The 14,274-nt window shown below is 42.5% G+C and overlaps 1 protein-coding gene across 1 annotated transcript in view; it reads right to left on the bottom strand.

Moving 5' to 3' along the window:
• The window catches only part of LOC138654113 (17-beta-hydroxysteroid dehydrogenase 13-like), a 74,815-nt gene extending 63,820 nt beyond the window's left edge, over positions 1–10,995 (bottom strand). Inside the window, exon 1 of the mRNA XM_069743390.1 lies at positions 10,726–10,995. Within this exon, the coding sequence (XP_069599491.1) occupies positions 10,726–10,935 (210 nt within the window). The 5' untranslated portion in view covers positions 10,936–10,995. The remainder of the gene's footprint in view (positions 1–10,725) is intronic.
• Positions 10,996–14,274: the final 3,279 nt, after the last annotated feature.

Here is a 14,274-nt window from a genome sequence, read left to right as displayed (position 1 = left end):
ATGAGACAAAAGTAGAGCTTTTTGGCATCAACATTGAGTTTACAGGAGAACAAAAGAGGTATTCAAAGAAAAGAACACAGTCTCTACAGTCAAACATGGCGGAGGTTCCCTGATGTTTTGGGGTTGCTTTGCTGCCTCTGGCACTGGACTGCTTGACCGTGTGCATGGCATTATGAAGTCTGAAGACTACCAACAAATTTTGCTGTATATATATATATATATATATAGATAGTTACACACTACATATATATATATATATATATATATATATATATCTAATATATAATTGCCTAGAATACTACTTCCTGCAATTTGTGCCAACTTCCTGTCCGGAGCTAATGTCCGGAGCTAATGTCCGGAGCTAATGTCCGGAGATAAGTGACGTCAACAGTGTCCAGTGTCTGATTGGTTGCCGCCTGCTGCGAGCGACCAATCAGAAACGTGCCGTACTGTGACACACTCCGCCCGCCATTTTGGTGTGATTTTTGAATTTTTACCTCACAGCAAGTTTCTACTGCGTGGAGGCGGGCCCAGTGACGTTGCTCTTCAAGCTCCTGCCGAATTTCGTCAAAAAAATGATAATACCATTTACCAAAACTATATATATTTAGTTGTGAAGTGGTTCAGTGACATTTTCACACCAATTTTGAACTTTTGTTTGGTGCTTTCTCCATATACTGCCTATTATTCACTGACTGTTATACTGAGAGACTGCCGTTTATTAACCTCTTCTTTGCCACATTGGGTATATTGCTCTATTATTTGCCACATAAGGACATTGTCCATTATTGCCCAGTAATTTCTCTGCAATGTAAACTGCCTATTTATTAATATCTGCATTCCTGCAAAGAACTATTGCCTATTATTAACTGGCTATTTTCCTACTACCTGACACTGCCTCTTATTAACCTGTTGTTTGCCACCACCACGCTTAAAGCTGTTTAGCTTAGCCAACATGAGCTCTAATAGTAAGGATACTAATGACACAGAGCCCAAAGCTGCTGATGGCGCACGTAAGATTAGGTCTGATAGAAAGTATACTAATAATGCAGAGCTGGTGAGTGCAGCCATTTTTTGTTCTTTCTTACTATTATTTATTAATTGTATTATTCTTACATTTGAATAAATAAAGTATATATGGATTCTAGACTCCCGATTCTTTAGAATCGGGCTGCCATCTAGTAATATATAATTGCCTAGAATACTACTTCCTGCAATTTGTGCCAACTTCCGTGGCTTTGTCCGGAGCTAATGTCCGGAGCTAATGTCCGGAGCTAATGTCCGGAGATAAGTGACGTCATCAGTGTCCAGTGTCTGATTGGTTGCCGCCTGCTGCGAGCGACCAATCAGAAACGTGCCGTACTGTGACACACTCCGCCCGCCATTTTGGTGTGATTTTTGAATTTTTACCTCACAGCAAGTTTCTACTGCGTGGAGGCGGGCCCAGTGACGTTGCTCTTCAAGCTCCTGCCGAATTTCGTCAAAAAAATGATAATACCATTTACCAAAACTATATATATTTAGTTGTGAAGTGGTTCAGTGACATTTTCACACCAATTTTGAACTTTTGTTTGGTGTTTTCTCCATATACTGCCTATTATTCACTGACTGTTATACTGAGAGACTGCCGTTTATTAACCTCTTCTTTGCCACATTGGGTATATTGCTCTATTATTTGCCACATAAGGACATTGTCCATTATTGCCCAGCAATTTCTCTGCAATATAAACTGCCTATTTATTAATATCTGCATTCCTGCAAAGAACTATTGCCTATTATTAACTGGCTATTTTCCTACTACCTGACACTGCCCACAACACGCAAAGTTGTCGTCTGATGTCTTTCATCCCTCCCCTCATAAGCATGTTCATGGATCCTGTGTAACTGTACCTTAAATAACAAGAATTGTCAAGAGCTGGTGAGTGCAGCCATTTTTTGTTCTTTCTTACTATTATTTATTAATTGTATTATTCTTACATTTGAATAAATAAAGTATATATGGATTCTAGACTCCCGATTCTTTAGAATCGGGCTGCCATCTAGTATATATATATATATATCTACTATATAATTGTCTAAGGGTCACTTCCGTCTGTCCTTCTGTCTGTCATGGATATTCATTGGTCGCGGTCTCTGTCATGGAAATCCTAGTCGCTGATTGGTCATGGCTAGACGCCCACGACAATTGCCACGACCAATCAGCGACGGGCACAGTCCGGGGGCAAAATGGCCGCTCCTTCCTCCGAGCAGTCAGTGCCCGCTCCATACTCCCCTCCAGTCAGCCCTCACACAGGGTTAATGGCAGCGTTAATAGACCGCGTTATGCACTCTAACTTTTTACTATTGATGATGCGTATGCAGCATCAATAGTAAAAGGATCTCATGTTACAAATAATAAAAATAAAAAAAAAGGTTACTCTCACCCTCCGACGTGGTGCGCTGTCCTCGGCAGTGCAAGCGGCAGGTTACGGTGCCAAGGATGCTATGCGAGAAGGACCTTCCATGACGTCACAGTCATGTGACCGCGACATCATCACAGGTCCTGCGCTCATACCAACCCTGGGACCGGTAGCTGCCGCGTGCACCGCACACAGGCGCCAGGATTACAAGTGGCCTTCAGAAGGTGAGTATATGTTTATTTTTTATTTTAAGTCTTTTTTAACCTGTTACATACGTGGCTGGGCAATATACTACGTGACTGGCCAATATTCTACGTGACTGGGCAGTATACTACGTGTCTGTGCTGTATACTACGTGACTCTGTGCTGTATACTACTTCGCTGTGCAATATACTATGTGGCTGGGCAATATACTACGTGGCTGGGCAATATACTACGTCACTGGGCAATATACTACGTGACTGAGCAATATACTACGTGACTGGGCAATATATTACGTGGCTGGGCAATATAGTATGTGGCTGGGCAATATACTACATCACTGGGCAATATACTACGTGGCTGGGCAATATAATACGTGACTGGGCAATATACTACGTGGCTGGGCAATATACTACGTCACTGGGCAATATACTACGTGACTGGGCAATATACTACGTCGCTGTGCAATATACTACGTGGCTGGGCAATATACTACGTGGCTGGGCAATATACTACGTCACTGGGCAATATACTACGTGACTGGGCAATATACTACGTGACTGGGCAATATACAACATGGCTGGGCAATATACTATGTGGCTGGGCAATATACTATGTGGCTGGGCAATATACTACGTAGCTGGACAATATAGTACGTGACTGGGCAATATACTACGTGGCTGGGCAATATACTACGTGGCTGGGCAATATACTACATAGTTGGGCAATATACTACGTGGCTGGGCAATATACTACGTGGTTGGGAAATATACTACGTGGCTGGGCAATATACTACGTGGGCTGTGCAATATACTACGTGGACATGCATATTCTAGAATACCCGATGCGCTAGAATCGGGCCACCATCTAGTATACATATAGATACATATGCATATATTATGTGCTTATATTAGCACCATACAGCCCTTTACAGACATAGTCATCACTATCCCCACTGGGGCTCACATTATAAATTCCCCATCATTAAATCTTTGGAGTGTGGGAGGAAGCAAACTAATATTATATATATACTAGCTGAAGAGCCCGGCGTTGCCTGCGCATAGTAAATATCTGTGGTTAGTTATAGCACCTCACTTCTCTTATTTTCCCATCACGCCTCTTACTTTCCCATCACGCTTCTCATTTTCCCCCTCACATATCTCATTTTCTCCCCTACACCTCTCATTTTCCCCCTCACTCCTCTTATTTCCGATCACTCCACTATTTTCCCTCACTCCTCTCATTTTACACTCACACCTGTTCATTTTCACCTCACACTCCTCATTTTCACCTCACACCTCTCATTTTCCCCTCAGAATATACATGTTTGTCATCTCCCTTATATATATATATATATATAGTATACACCTGTATGTCATCTCCTGTATATAGTATATACCTGTATGTCATCTCCCCTGTAAATAGTATATACCTGCTGTATGTCATCTCCTCCTGTATATTGTATATACCTATGTGTCATCTCCTCCTGTATATAGTATATACCTGTATGTCATCTCTTCTGTATATACTATGTACCTGTATGTCATCTCCTCCTATATATAGTATATACCTGTATGTCATCTCCTGTATATAGTATATACCTGTATGTCATCTCCCCTGTATATAGTATATACCTGTTGTATGTCATCTCCTCTATATACCTATGTGTCATCTCCTCTTTTATATAGTATATACCTGTATGTCATCTCCTCCTGTATATAGTATATACCTGTAAGTCATCTTCTCCTGTATATAGTATATACCTGTGTGTCATCTGTTCCTGTATATAGTATATATCTGTGTGTCATCTCCTCCTGGATATAGTATGTACCTGTATGTCATCTCCTGTATATAGTATATACCTTTGTGTCATCTCTTCTTGTATATAGTATATACCTGTGTGTCATCTCCCCTGTATATAGTATATATGTGTGTGTCATCTCCTCCTGTATATAGTATATACCTGTATGTCATCTCCTCCTGTATATAGTATATACCTGTCTGTCATCTCCCCTGTATATAGTATATATGTGTGTGTCATCTCCCCTGTATATAGTATATACCTGTGTGTCATCTCTTCTTGTATATAGTATATACCTGTGTGTCATCTCCTCCTGTATATAATATATACCTGTGTGTCATCTCTTCCTGTATATAGTATATACCTGTATGTCATCTCCTCCTGTGTATAGTATATACCTGTGTGTCGTCTCCTCCTGTATATAGTATATACCTGTGTGTCATCTCCCCTGTATATAGTATATCTGTGTGTCATCTCCCCTGTATGTAGTATATACCTGTGTGTCATCTCCCCTGCATATAGTATGTACCTGTATGTCATCTCCCCTGTATATAGTATATACCAGTGTGTCATCTCCTCCTGTATATAGTATATACCTCTGTGTCATCTCCTCCTGTATATAGTATATACCAGTGTGTCATTTCCTCCTGTATATAGTATATACCTGTGTGTCATCTCTCCTGTATATAGTATATATCTGTGTGTCATCTCCCCTGTATATAGTATATACCTGTGTCATCTCCCCTGTATATAGTATGTACCTGTATGTCATCTCCCCTGTATATAGTATATACCAGTGTGTCATCTCCCCCTGTATATAGTATATACCTCTGTGTCATCTCCTCCTGTATATAGTATATACCTGTATATCATCTCCTCCTGTATATAGTATATACCAGTGTGTCATCTCCCCCTGTATATAGTATATACCTATGTGTCATCTCCTCCTGTATATAGTATATACCTGTATGTCATCTCCTCCTGTATATAGTATATACCTGTGTGTCATCTCCTCCTGTATATAGTATGTACCTGTATGTCATCTCCTCCTGTATATAGCATATACCAGTGTGTCATCTCCTCCTGTATATAGTATATACCTCTGTGTCATCTCCTGTATATAGTATATATATGTGTGTCATTTCCTCCTGTATATAGTATATACCTGTGTGTCATCTCCTCCTGTATATAGTATATACCTGTGTGTCATCTCCTCCTGTATATACTATATACCTGTGTGTCATCTCCTCTGTATATATATGTACCTGTATGTCATCTCCCCTGTATATATCTATATATATAATTGTCTAAGGGTTTTTCCGTCTGTCTGTCTGTCTGTCTGTCTGTCTGTCTGTCTGTCCTGGAAATCCCGGCTCTCTGATTGGTCGAGGCCGTCAGGCCTCGACCAATCAGAGACCGGCACAGCATCGACGTAGAAATCCCGCGTCTCTGATTGGTCGAGGCCGCCAGGCCTCGACCAATCAGCAACGGGCACAGCGACGATGATGTCATAAAGGACGTAGAAATCCCACGTCTGATCACGCCTGGCGGCCTCGACCAATCAGCAACGGGCACAGCGACGATGATGTCATAAAGGACGTAGACATCTCACGTTTCTGATTCAGCGACGGGCACAGTATCGACGTAGATGTCATAATGGTTGCCATGGCGACGATGATGTCAAAGGTTGCCTCGACCAATCAGCGACGGGCACAGTCTGCCGCGAATTCTGGAATCATCATTGTCCATATATTACAGGGACATGCATATTCTAGAATACCCGATGCGTTAGAATCGGGCCACAATCTAGTATATATATATATATATACCAGTGTGTCATCTCCCCCTGTATATAGTATATACCTCTGTGTCATCTCCTCCTGTATATAGTATATACCTGTATATCATCTCCTCCTGTATATAGTATATACCAGTGTGTCATCTCCCCCTGTATATAGTATATACCTCTGTGTCATCTCCTCCTGTATATAGTATATACCTCTGTGTCATCTCCTCCTGTATATAGTATATACCTGTGTGTCATCTCCTCCTGTATATAGTATATACCTGTTTGTCATCTCCTCCTGTATATAGTATATACCTGTGTTTCATCTCCTCCTGTATATAGTATATATCTGTGTGTCATCTCCTCCTGTATATAGTATATACCTGTGTGTCATCTCCTCCTGTATATAGTATATACCTGTGTGTCATCTCCTCCTGTATATAGTATATACCTGTGTGTCATCTCTTCCTGTATAGTAGTATATACCTGTGTGTCATCTCCTCCTGTATATAGTATATACCTGTGTGTCATCTCTCCTGTATATAGTATATATCTGTGTCATCTCCTCCTGTATTAGACCGCATTCAGGCTATGTGCACACGTTGCAGATTATTTGCGGTTTTCTAGCATTTTTGCGCTATAAAAACACTATAAAACTGCAAATAATCTGCATAAATTAAGCATCCTATCATTTTTAATGAAATCCGCATTTTCTGTGCACATGATGTGCGTTTTTCCGCCTGAAAAACGCATTGCGGAAAAATAATGGACCTGATCATTAATTTTGTGTTTTTTTCGCGGTTTTCCCACTGTCTAATGCATTGGGAAATGTCCAGAAAAAACACGCAAAAAACACGTCAAAACCGTGCAAAAACCGCGCAAAAAATCGCATGCGGATTTCATGCGGAAATCTGCCAGAAATGTCCGAATTTTCACAGGAATTTTCTGCATGAATTCCTGAACGTGTGCACATAGCCTTGGGCTGTGTGCACATGTTGCGTTTTTTTCGCGTTTTTTCCCGATAAAAACGCTATAAAACCACAAAAAAAAACGCATACAATAAGCATCCCATCATTTAGAATGAATTCTGCATGTTTTGTGCACATGATGCGATTTTTTCCGCGAAAAAAACGCATCGCGGTAAAAACCGCAGCATGTTCATTAATTTTGCGGTTTTTTTGCGGATTTCCCACTCCAAAATGCATTGGGAAGTGTCCAGAAAAAAACACTGCAAAAACGCGGAAAAAACGTGTCAAAACCGCGGCAAAAACGCGGTTTTCTTGCGGATTTCTTGCAGAAAATGTCCGTTTTTTCTCAGGAATTTTCTGCGAGAAATCCTCAACGTGTGCACATAGCCTTTCACGTTATTTGGTCGGTATTTTTACCTCAGCACTTGTAAGCTAAATTGGCAGCCTGATAAATCCCCAGCCAACAGGAAGCCCTCCCCGCTGGTAGTATATATTAGCTCACACATAAACATAATAGACAGGTCATGTGACTGACAGCTGCTGTATTTCCTATATGGTACATTTGTTGCTATTGTAGTTTGTCTGCTTATTAACCCCTTCATGACCTTGGGATTTTTTGTTCTTCCATGTTCGTTTTTCGCTCCCCTCCTTCCCAGAGCCATAACTTTTTTATTTTTCCGTCAATTTGGCCATGTGATGGCTTATTTTTTGCGGGACGAGTTGTACTTTTGAACGACATCATTGGTTTTAGCATGTCATGTACTAGAAAACGGGAAAAAAATTCCAAGTGCGGTGAAATTGCAAAAAAAGTGCAGTCCCACACTTGTTTTTTGTTTGGCTTTTTTGCTAGGTTCACGAGTTCATAGACACCTAACATCACTAGGTTATTTTTTATCTAAGTGGTGAAAAAAAATTCCAAACTTTGATAAAAAAAAAAAAAATTGCGCCATTTTCTGATACTCGTAGCGTCTCCATTTTTCGTGATCTGGGGTCGGTTGAGGGCTTATTTTTTGCGTGCCGAGATGACGTTTTTAATGATAGCATTTCGGTGCAGATAAGTTCTTTTGATCGCCTGTTATTGCATTTTAATGCAATGTCGCGGCGACCAAAAAAACATAATTCTGGCATTTCAAATTTTTTTCCCGCTACGCTGTTTAGCGATCAGGTAAATGCTTTTTTTTAATTGATAGATCGGGCGATTCTGAGCGCGGCGATACCAAATATGTGTAGATTTTATATTTTTTTTATGGATTTATTTTGATTGGGGCGAAAGGGGGTGATTTAAACTTTTATAATTGTTATATTTTTTTTAACATTTTTTTCAACTTTTTTTTTTTCACTTTTGCCATGCTTCAATAGCCTCCATGGGAGGCTAGAAGCAGGCACAACTCGATCGCCTCTGCTACATAGCAGCGATCTGCTGATCGCTGCTATGTAGCAGAAATGCAGGTGTGCTGTGAGCGCCGACCACAGGGTGGCGCTCACAGCCACCGGCGATCAGTAACCATAGAGGTCTCAAGGACCTCTATGGTTACAATGGAGACGCATCGCCGACCCCCGATCATGTGACGGGGGTCGGCGATGACGTCATTTCCGGCCGCCCGGCCGGATGCGGTAGTTAAATGCCGCTGCCTGCGTTTGACAGAGGCATTTAACTATTTAATAGGTGCGGGCAGATCGTGATTAATAATAATAATAATCTTTATTTTTATATAGCGCTAACATATTCCACAGCTTGCACACATTATCATCACTGTCCCTTTGGGGCTCACAATCTAAATTCCCTATCAGTATTGTCTTTGGAATGTGGGAATAAACTGGAGTACCCGGAGGAAACCCACGCAAACACGGAGAGAACATACAAACTCTTTGCAGATGTTGTCCTTGGTGGGGTTTGAACCCAGGACTCCAGCGCTGCAAGGCTGCTGTGCTAACCACTGTGCCACCGTGCCACCGCGATTCTGCCCGCGCCTATTACGGGCACATGTCAGCTGTTCAAAACAGCTGACATGTCCCGGCTTTGGTGCGGGCTCACCGCGGAGCCCTGCATCAAAGCAGGGGATCTGACCTCGGACATACTATCCCGTCCGAGGTCAGATAGGGGTTAATCAGATTTTTATTTTTGTAGGATAATACCAGACTTGTGTGTGTTTTAGGGCGAGTTTCATGTGTCAAGTTGTGTGTGCTGAGTTGCATGTGGCGACATGCATGTAGTGACTTTTGTGAGATGAGTTCTGTGTGGCGACATACGTGTAGCAACTTTTTGTGTGTCAAGTTGCATGTGACCGGTTAGTGTAGCAAGTTGTGTGCAGCAAGTTTTGCGCATGCCGAGTTTTGCACGTGGCGAGTTTTATGTGTGGTGCGTTGTGAGTATGTGCAAGTTTTGTGTGAGGTAACTTATGCACGTGTTGCAACTTTTGTGCATGTGGCAATTTTTCCGCGTGTGCAAGTTTTGCATGTGGTGAGTTTTCCATGAGGTGAGTTTTGCAAGTGTGGCGAGTTTTGCATGAGCCTAGTTTTGCATGTGGCGAGTTTTGCGCATGGCTGGTTTTGAGCGGTGACTTTTGTGTTTCGACTTTTATGTGGCGAGGTTTGTGTATGTGTGGTGAAATGTGTGCTGAGGGTGATATGTGTTCAAGCACGTGGTAGTGTGTGGCGCATTTTGTGTGTGTGTTCATATCGCCGTGTGTAGTGAGTATCCCATGTTGGGGCCCCACCTTAGCAACTGTACGGTATATACTCTTTGGCGCCATCGCTCTTTTTCTTTAAGTCCCCCTTGTTCACATCTGGCAGCTGTCAATTTGCCTCCAACACTTTTTCTTTCACTTTTTCCCCATTATGTAGATAGGGGCAAAATTGTTTGGTGAATTGGAACGCGCGGGGTTAAAATTTTGCCTCACAACATAGCCTATGACGCTCTCGGGGTCCAGACGTGTGACTGTGCAAAATTTTGTGGCTGTAGCTGCGACGGTGCAAATGCCAATCCCGGACATACATACACACACACATACACACATTCAGCTTTATATAATATATATATATGTGTATACAGTATATATACAATATATATACACACACACACAGAGTGGTCTATCACTATATGATCATGGATTTGTGGTAATCAGTATAATTGTAATGTACCATGATATGGTGGCGATATTATTCGGCCATTATATAACAGTATCCAAGCCTCAACCTGGTGGGGAGGGAAGTTCTCAAGCTAAAAATATGTGCCCTGGGGTCCATAGGACTGTGATTATGCCCCCTAGGCACTGTAGGCACAAGGAAGCAACTAATGATGAAAATAATTTCTTTTTAATTACTGAAATATTGTAAAGCAGTTTTTTAAAGCCTTATGAAGTGTTTGATGTGAAAATGACCAATGAGAAGACCCCTTTACCCGGCTGAATCACTGTATTTGTGTGCAGCCTCACATACCCCTGTAGAGTTACCCATATAACCATAGTGATGAAGGCACAGAACAATAATAATTCAGTTACATGAAAGCTTACATGGTCGCTGTATGGGACTCATAAAGCCTCGTAAATGAAACCTCTGCTGGTAACTCACCTTATTAATATCCCATAACACCAGGACACTGTGAAGTTTTGCAAACTCTGTAGCAGTGATCTTTCCTATGCCATGACCAGCACCGGTGATCAGTACGATTTCTCCACTGACTAATTTTCTTTTTGCAGGAAAGAATAGCTTGACCATAGCCTCCAGGTAGGAGTAGGCGATGGTGAGCAGCAGCAGAAGGATTTCCAAAACAATATTCATTGTCCTCTGTGAAGAAAAAGCTGTTCTCTCTAATATACAGAAGGGAAAACTCAGGAAGTAAGCAGACGTCATAGTTCTGACGAGGCTGAAGTTGGTTTCTTATTCGTCAGTTTCTTATTCGGCAATTTTTTCTTTTCTGTTTTTTTTATAGGTTTAACAACTGAAAATAAGCATCACAATAACAACATACAATGCAGTGAGGAGCCCTAATGTGAATACGCTTAAAAACGGCTACAAAAATAATAAAACTGGCACAAAAATGGGCATCAAAGTGGGCACCAAAGAGCGCTGAAAAAAAGTTTAAATGCCTTTGGGCCACTGATCTAACACTGCAGACATATAGAACAGGGTGCCCCGCATCCAAACCAGTTATTTCCAGCCTGGCCCAAATGGGTTCTGGGCACCAGAACTGGCATCAAAGTGGGCAGTCAATTCTTGCCATTTTAATAAGTAACTGATGTTTTTAAGGGGTTAAATGCCTTTGGGCCACTAATACGACACTTAAAATTCACAGATAGTGATGCCCTGCATCAAACCCAGGTCCCTTCAGCCTGGCCCAAATGGGTTCTGAGCACCAAAACTGGCATCAAAGTGGGCAAACAGCCCATTTTCACAGATTTGAATAAGTAACTGATGTTTTTAAGGGGTTAAATGCCTTTGGGCCACTGATCTGACACTTAACATACACAGATAGTGATGCCCAGCATCAAACCCAGGTCCATTCAGCCTGGCCCAAATGGGTTTTGGGCACCAGAACTGGCATCAAAGTGGGCAAACAGCCCATTTTCACAGATTTGAATAAGTAACTGATGTTTTTAAGGGGTTAAATGCCTTTGGGCCACTAATACGACACTTAAAATTCACAGATAGTGATGCCCTGCATCAAACCCAGGTCCATTCAGCCTGGCCCAAATGGGTTTTGGGCACCAGAACTGGCATCAAATTGGGCAAACAGCCCATTTTCACAGATTTGAATAAGTAACTGATGTTTTTAAGGGGTTAAATGCCTTTGGGCCACTAATACGACACTTAAAATTCACAGACAGTGATGCCCTGCATCAAACCCAGGTCCCTTCAGCCTGGCCCAAATGGGTTCTGGGGCCCCAAAACTGGCATCAAAGTGGGCAAACAGCCCATTTTCACAGATTTGAATATGTAACTGATGTTTTTAAGGGGTTAAATGCCTTTGGGCCACTGATCTGACGCTTAAAATACACAGAAAGTGATGCTCTGCATCAAACCCAGGTCCATTCAGCCTGGCCCAAATGGGTTTTGGGCACCAGAACTGGCATCAAAGTGGGCAAACAACCCATTTTCGGCACCGCCCCCTCCGCGCTGTTTTTGCTTCAAAACCGGCGCCTGCGCTGTCTACTACTGTGTGGGGCAGGTGCAGTAAGCTCTGGCCGTCTGACGTCCCAGCCAGGCTTGCAGACTGCGCGTGTGCGGCCGCCCTGCCTATGAATCCCTGCCCCGCACTGTGCATAATGTATAACACAGTGCGGAGCAGGGATTCCCAAGGTGGGTGGCCGCAATGCCCGCACAGGCGCAGTCTGCAAGCCTGGCTGGGACGTCAGACGGCCAGAGCTTACTGCGCCTGCAAACACAGTAGTAGACAGCGCAGGCTCCGGTTTTGAAGCGAAAACAGCGCAGAGGGGGCGGCGCCGAAAGCCCCTGAAGATTTGAGTGACGGCAGAGTAGCGGTTCAAGCTGGGGAGTGAGGACCCGCCTCCATGGATAAACGTAGGTATTTTGGATAACTTTCAAAACGCTTTATTTTCGGAATACATGAACCAAAAACTAAAAGAGCCACCTTGTTAGAATGCAGCATTACTGCTGCAGAAGGTGGCTCTTTTAGTTTATAACGGCTGGAGGGGGGTGACAGTGGCCCTTTAAGAGGAAGTGACAGTTCGTTTATAGAGCATGGGAGACAAGCTAGTAAATTAGATATTTTACTCCATAAAAAAGGTAGGCAGTGTTTATAAAGTATAAAAGATGTTCTAAAGAAGACAAACTCATATGTGCATTGAAGATTACAAAAAAAAAGGATTAACATTGAATAGAGAACAATTACAGGTCGTTCAGGTCATTTCATATCAGCATGGCGGCCTTGTGCTCAGGAGGAGAAAGGGCTTCCATATATCCAGATGCATGAGCACAGCTTTACCGAGCTGTTGTTAGTTTGCTTCCTGCACCAAGACTGCTGGAATGCTGAAACACAAAAATATTCTTAGCCCAAAAACCCAGGCACTCCCCCTGTAGTGACATCACTCTGGGGCTGAAACCTCCCCTTTACTGAAAATATTAAAACCATTTTAGTTGCATATCTCACTGTATGAACCTCGTATATGAAATACGCCAGGATCAAGCGGTGCACTACGTCGGGGCGATTCTTTTAATTGTAAATACGGATTGATTCCCTGAACCGCTTACGGAAGAATCTGCACTTTGCCCTTGTTGGGTTTAGCTGCTAGCGCTTTCAGTCTATCGATGGATGTCCGGAATATATATTCTTATCTTTGTAGCTGAAATCAGTGGCGCTATAACTTTAATAGAGTAAAGAAACTCAGGGCTTTACACCAGTTCAAACTAGTCTTTGGTGGGAGGGGGGGAAATGAGCAGCCTTCACAGAGACTGCTAACGGCAGCTACAGCCATAACTTCTAGTGAGGGTTTTAAATTACACTCATAGCAGCAAGCAGAAGAGGGGGGTCGGAATGGCCCACAGCGTCTGTTCTCTGCTCTTGGTTGTAGCAGAGCTCGGTGTGCGCGATAATACACAATCAAATACCTCATGTTCCTGACAGGGAGGATAACTTTATGATCCCCACCACAAATACCAATAGGACATGAACCGGGGTTGTTAGGTTGCTCACTTCTTTCTGAAGGGGAATTATTTCTGTCCCACTTCAAAGTTCCGGTTTTGAACTTGCAGCTCTATGGCACCCCCCCTTACCCTCAGGTCAGAAAGGGTACTGCACCTAGCTTAATTAGTAGCCAGAAAGTCTGCCTTCTTTGTACTGGCTAATTGGCACGCTGCAGCGAGGGCGATATAACTACTCCCACTCAGGCGGGAACAATAACTATCAACGCCGTCCATTGCAACAAGGTCTCTCAAATGCAGAGGACATATCTGCTGCCAGGAGCTCTGATTTTTTAAATTCATAATGTGTCAGGAGGCAACCCAAATTAGTAGAGTAATTCTCTTCAGAGGACAGGACAGTACGTTGTAGAGCAATATATTTTACTACAAAAAGGTAGGCTGCGTTAACAGAATTATAAAAAGATATTTGAAAAATAGACAAGTATCGTATGTACAGTACAATTACAACTAAATTGGGAT

The sequence above is a fragment of the Ranitomeya imitator genome, chromosome 1 (assembly GCF_032444005.1).
Source record: "Ranitomeya imitator isolate aRanImi1 chromosome 1, aRanImi1.pri, whole genome shotgun sequence".
Lineage (NCBI taxonomy): Eukaryota > Metazoa > Chordata > Amphibia > Anura > Dendrobatidae > Ranitomeya > Ranitomeya imitator.
Note: the sequence above shows the minus strand (reverse complement) of the source record. Positions and strands in the feature narration are given on the sequence as shown.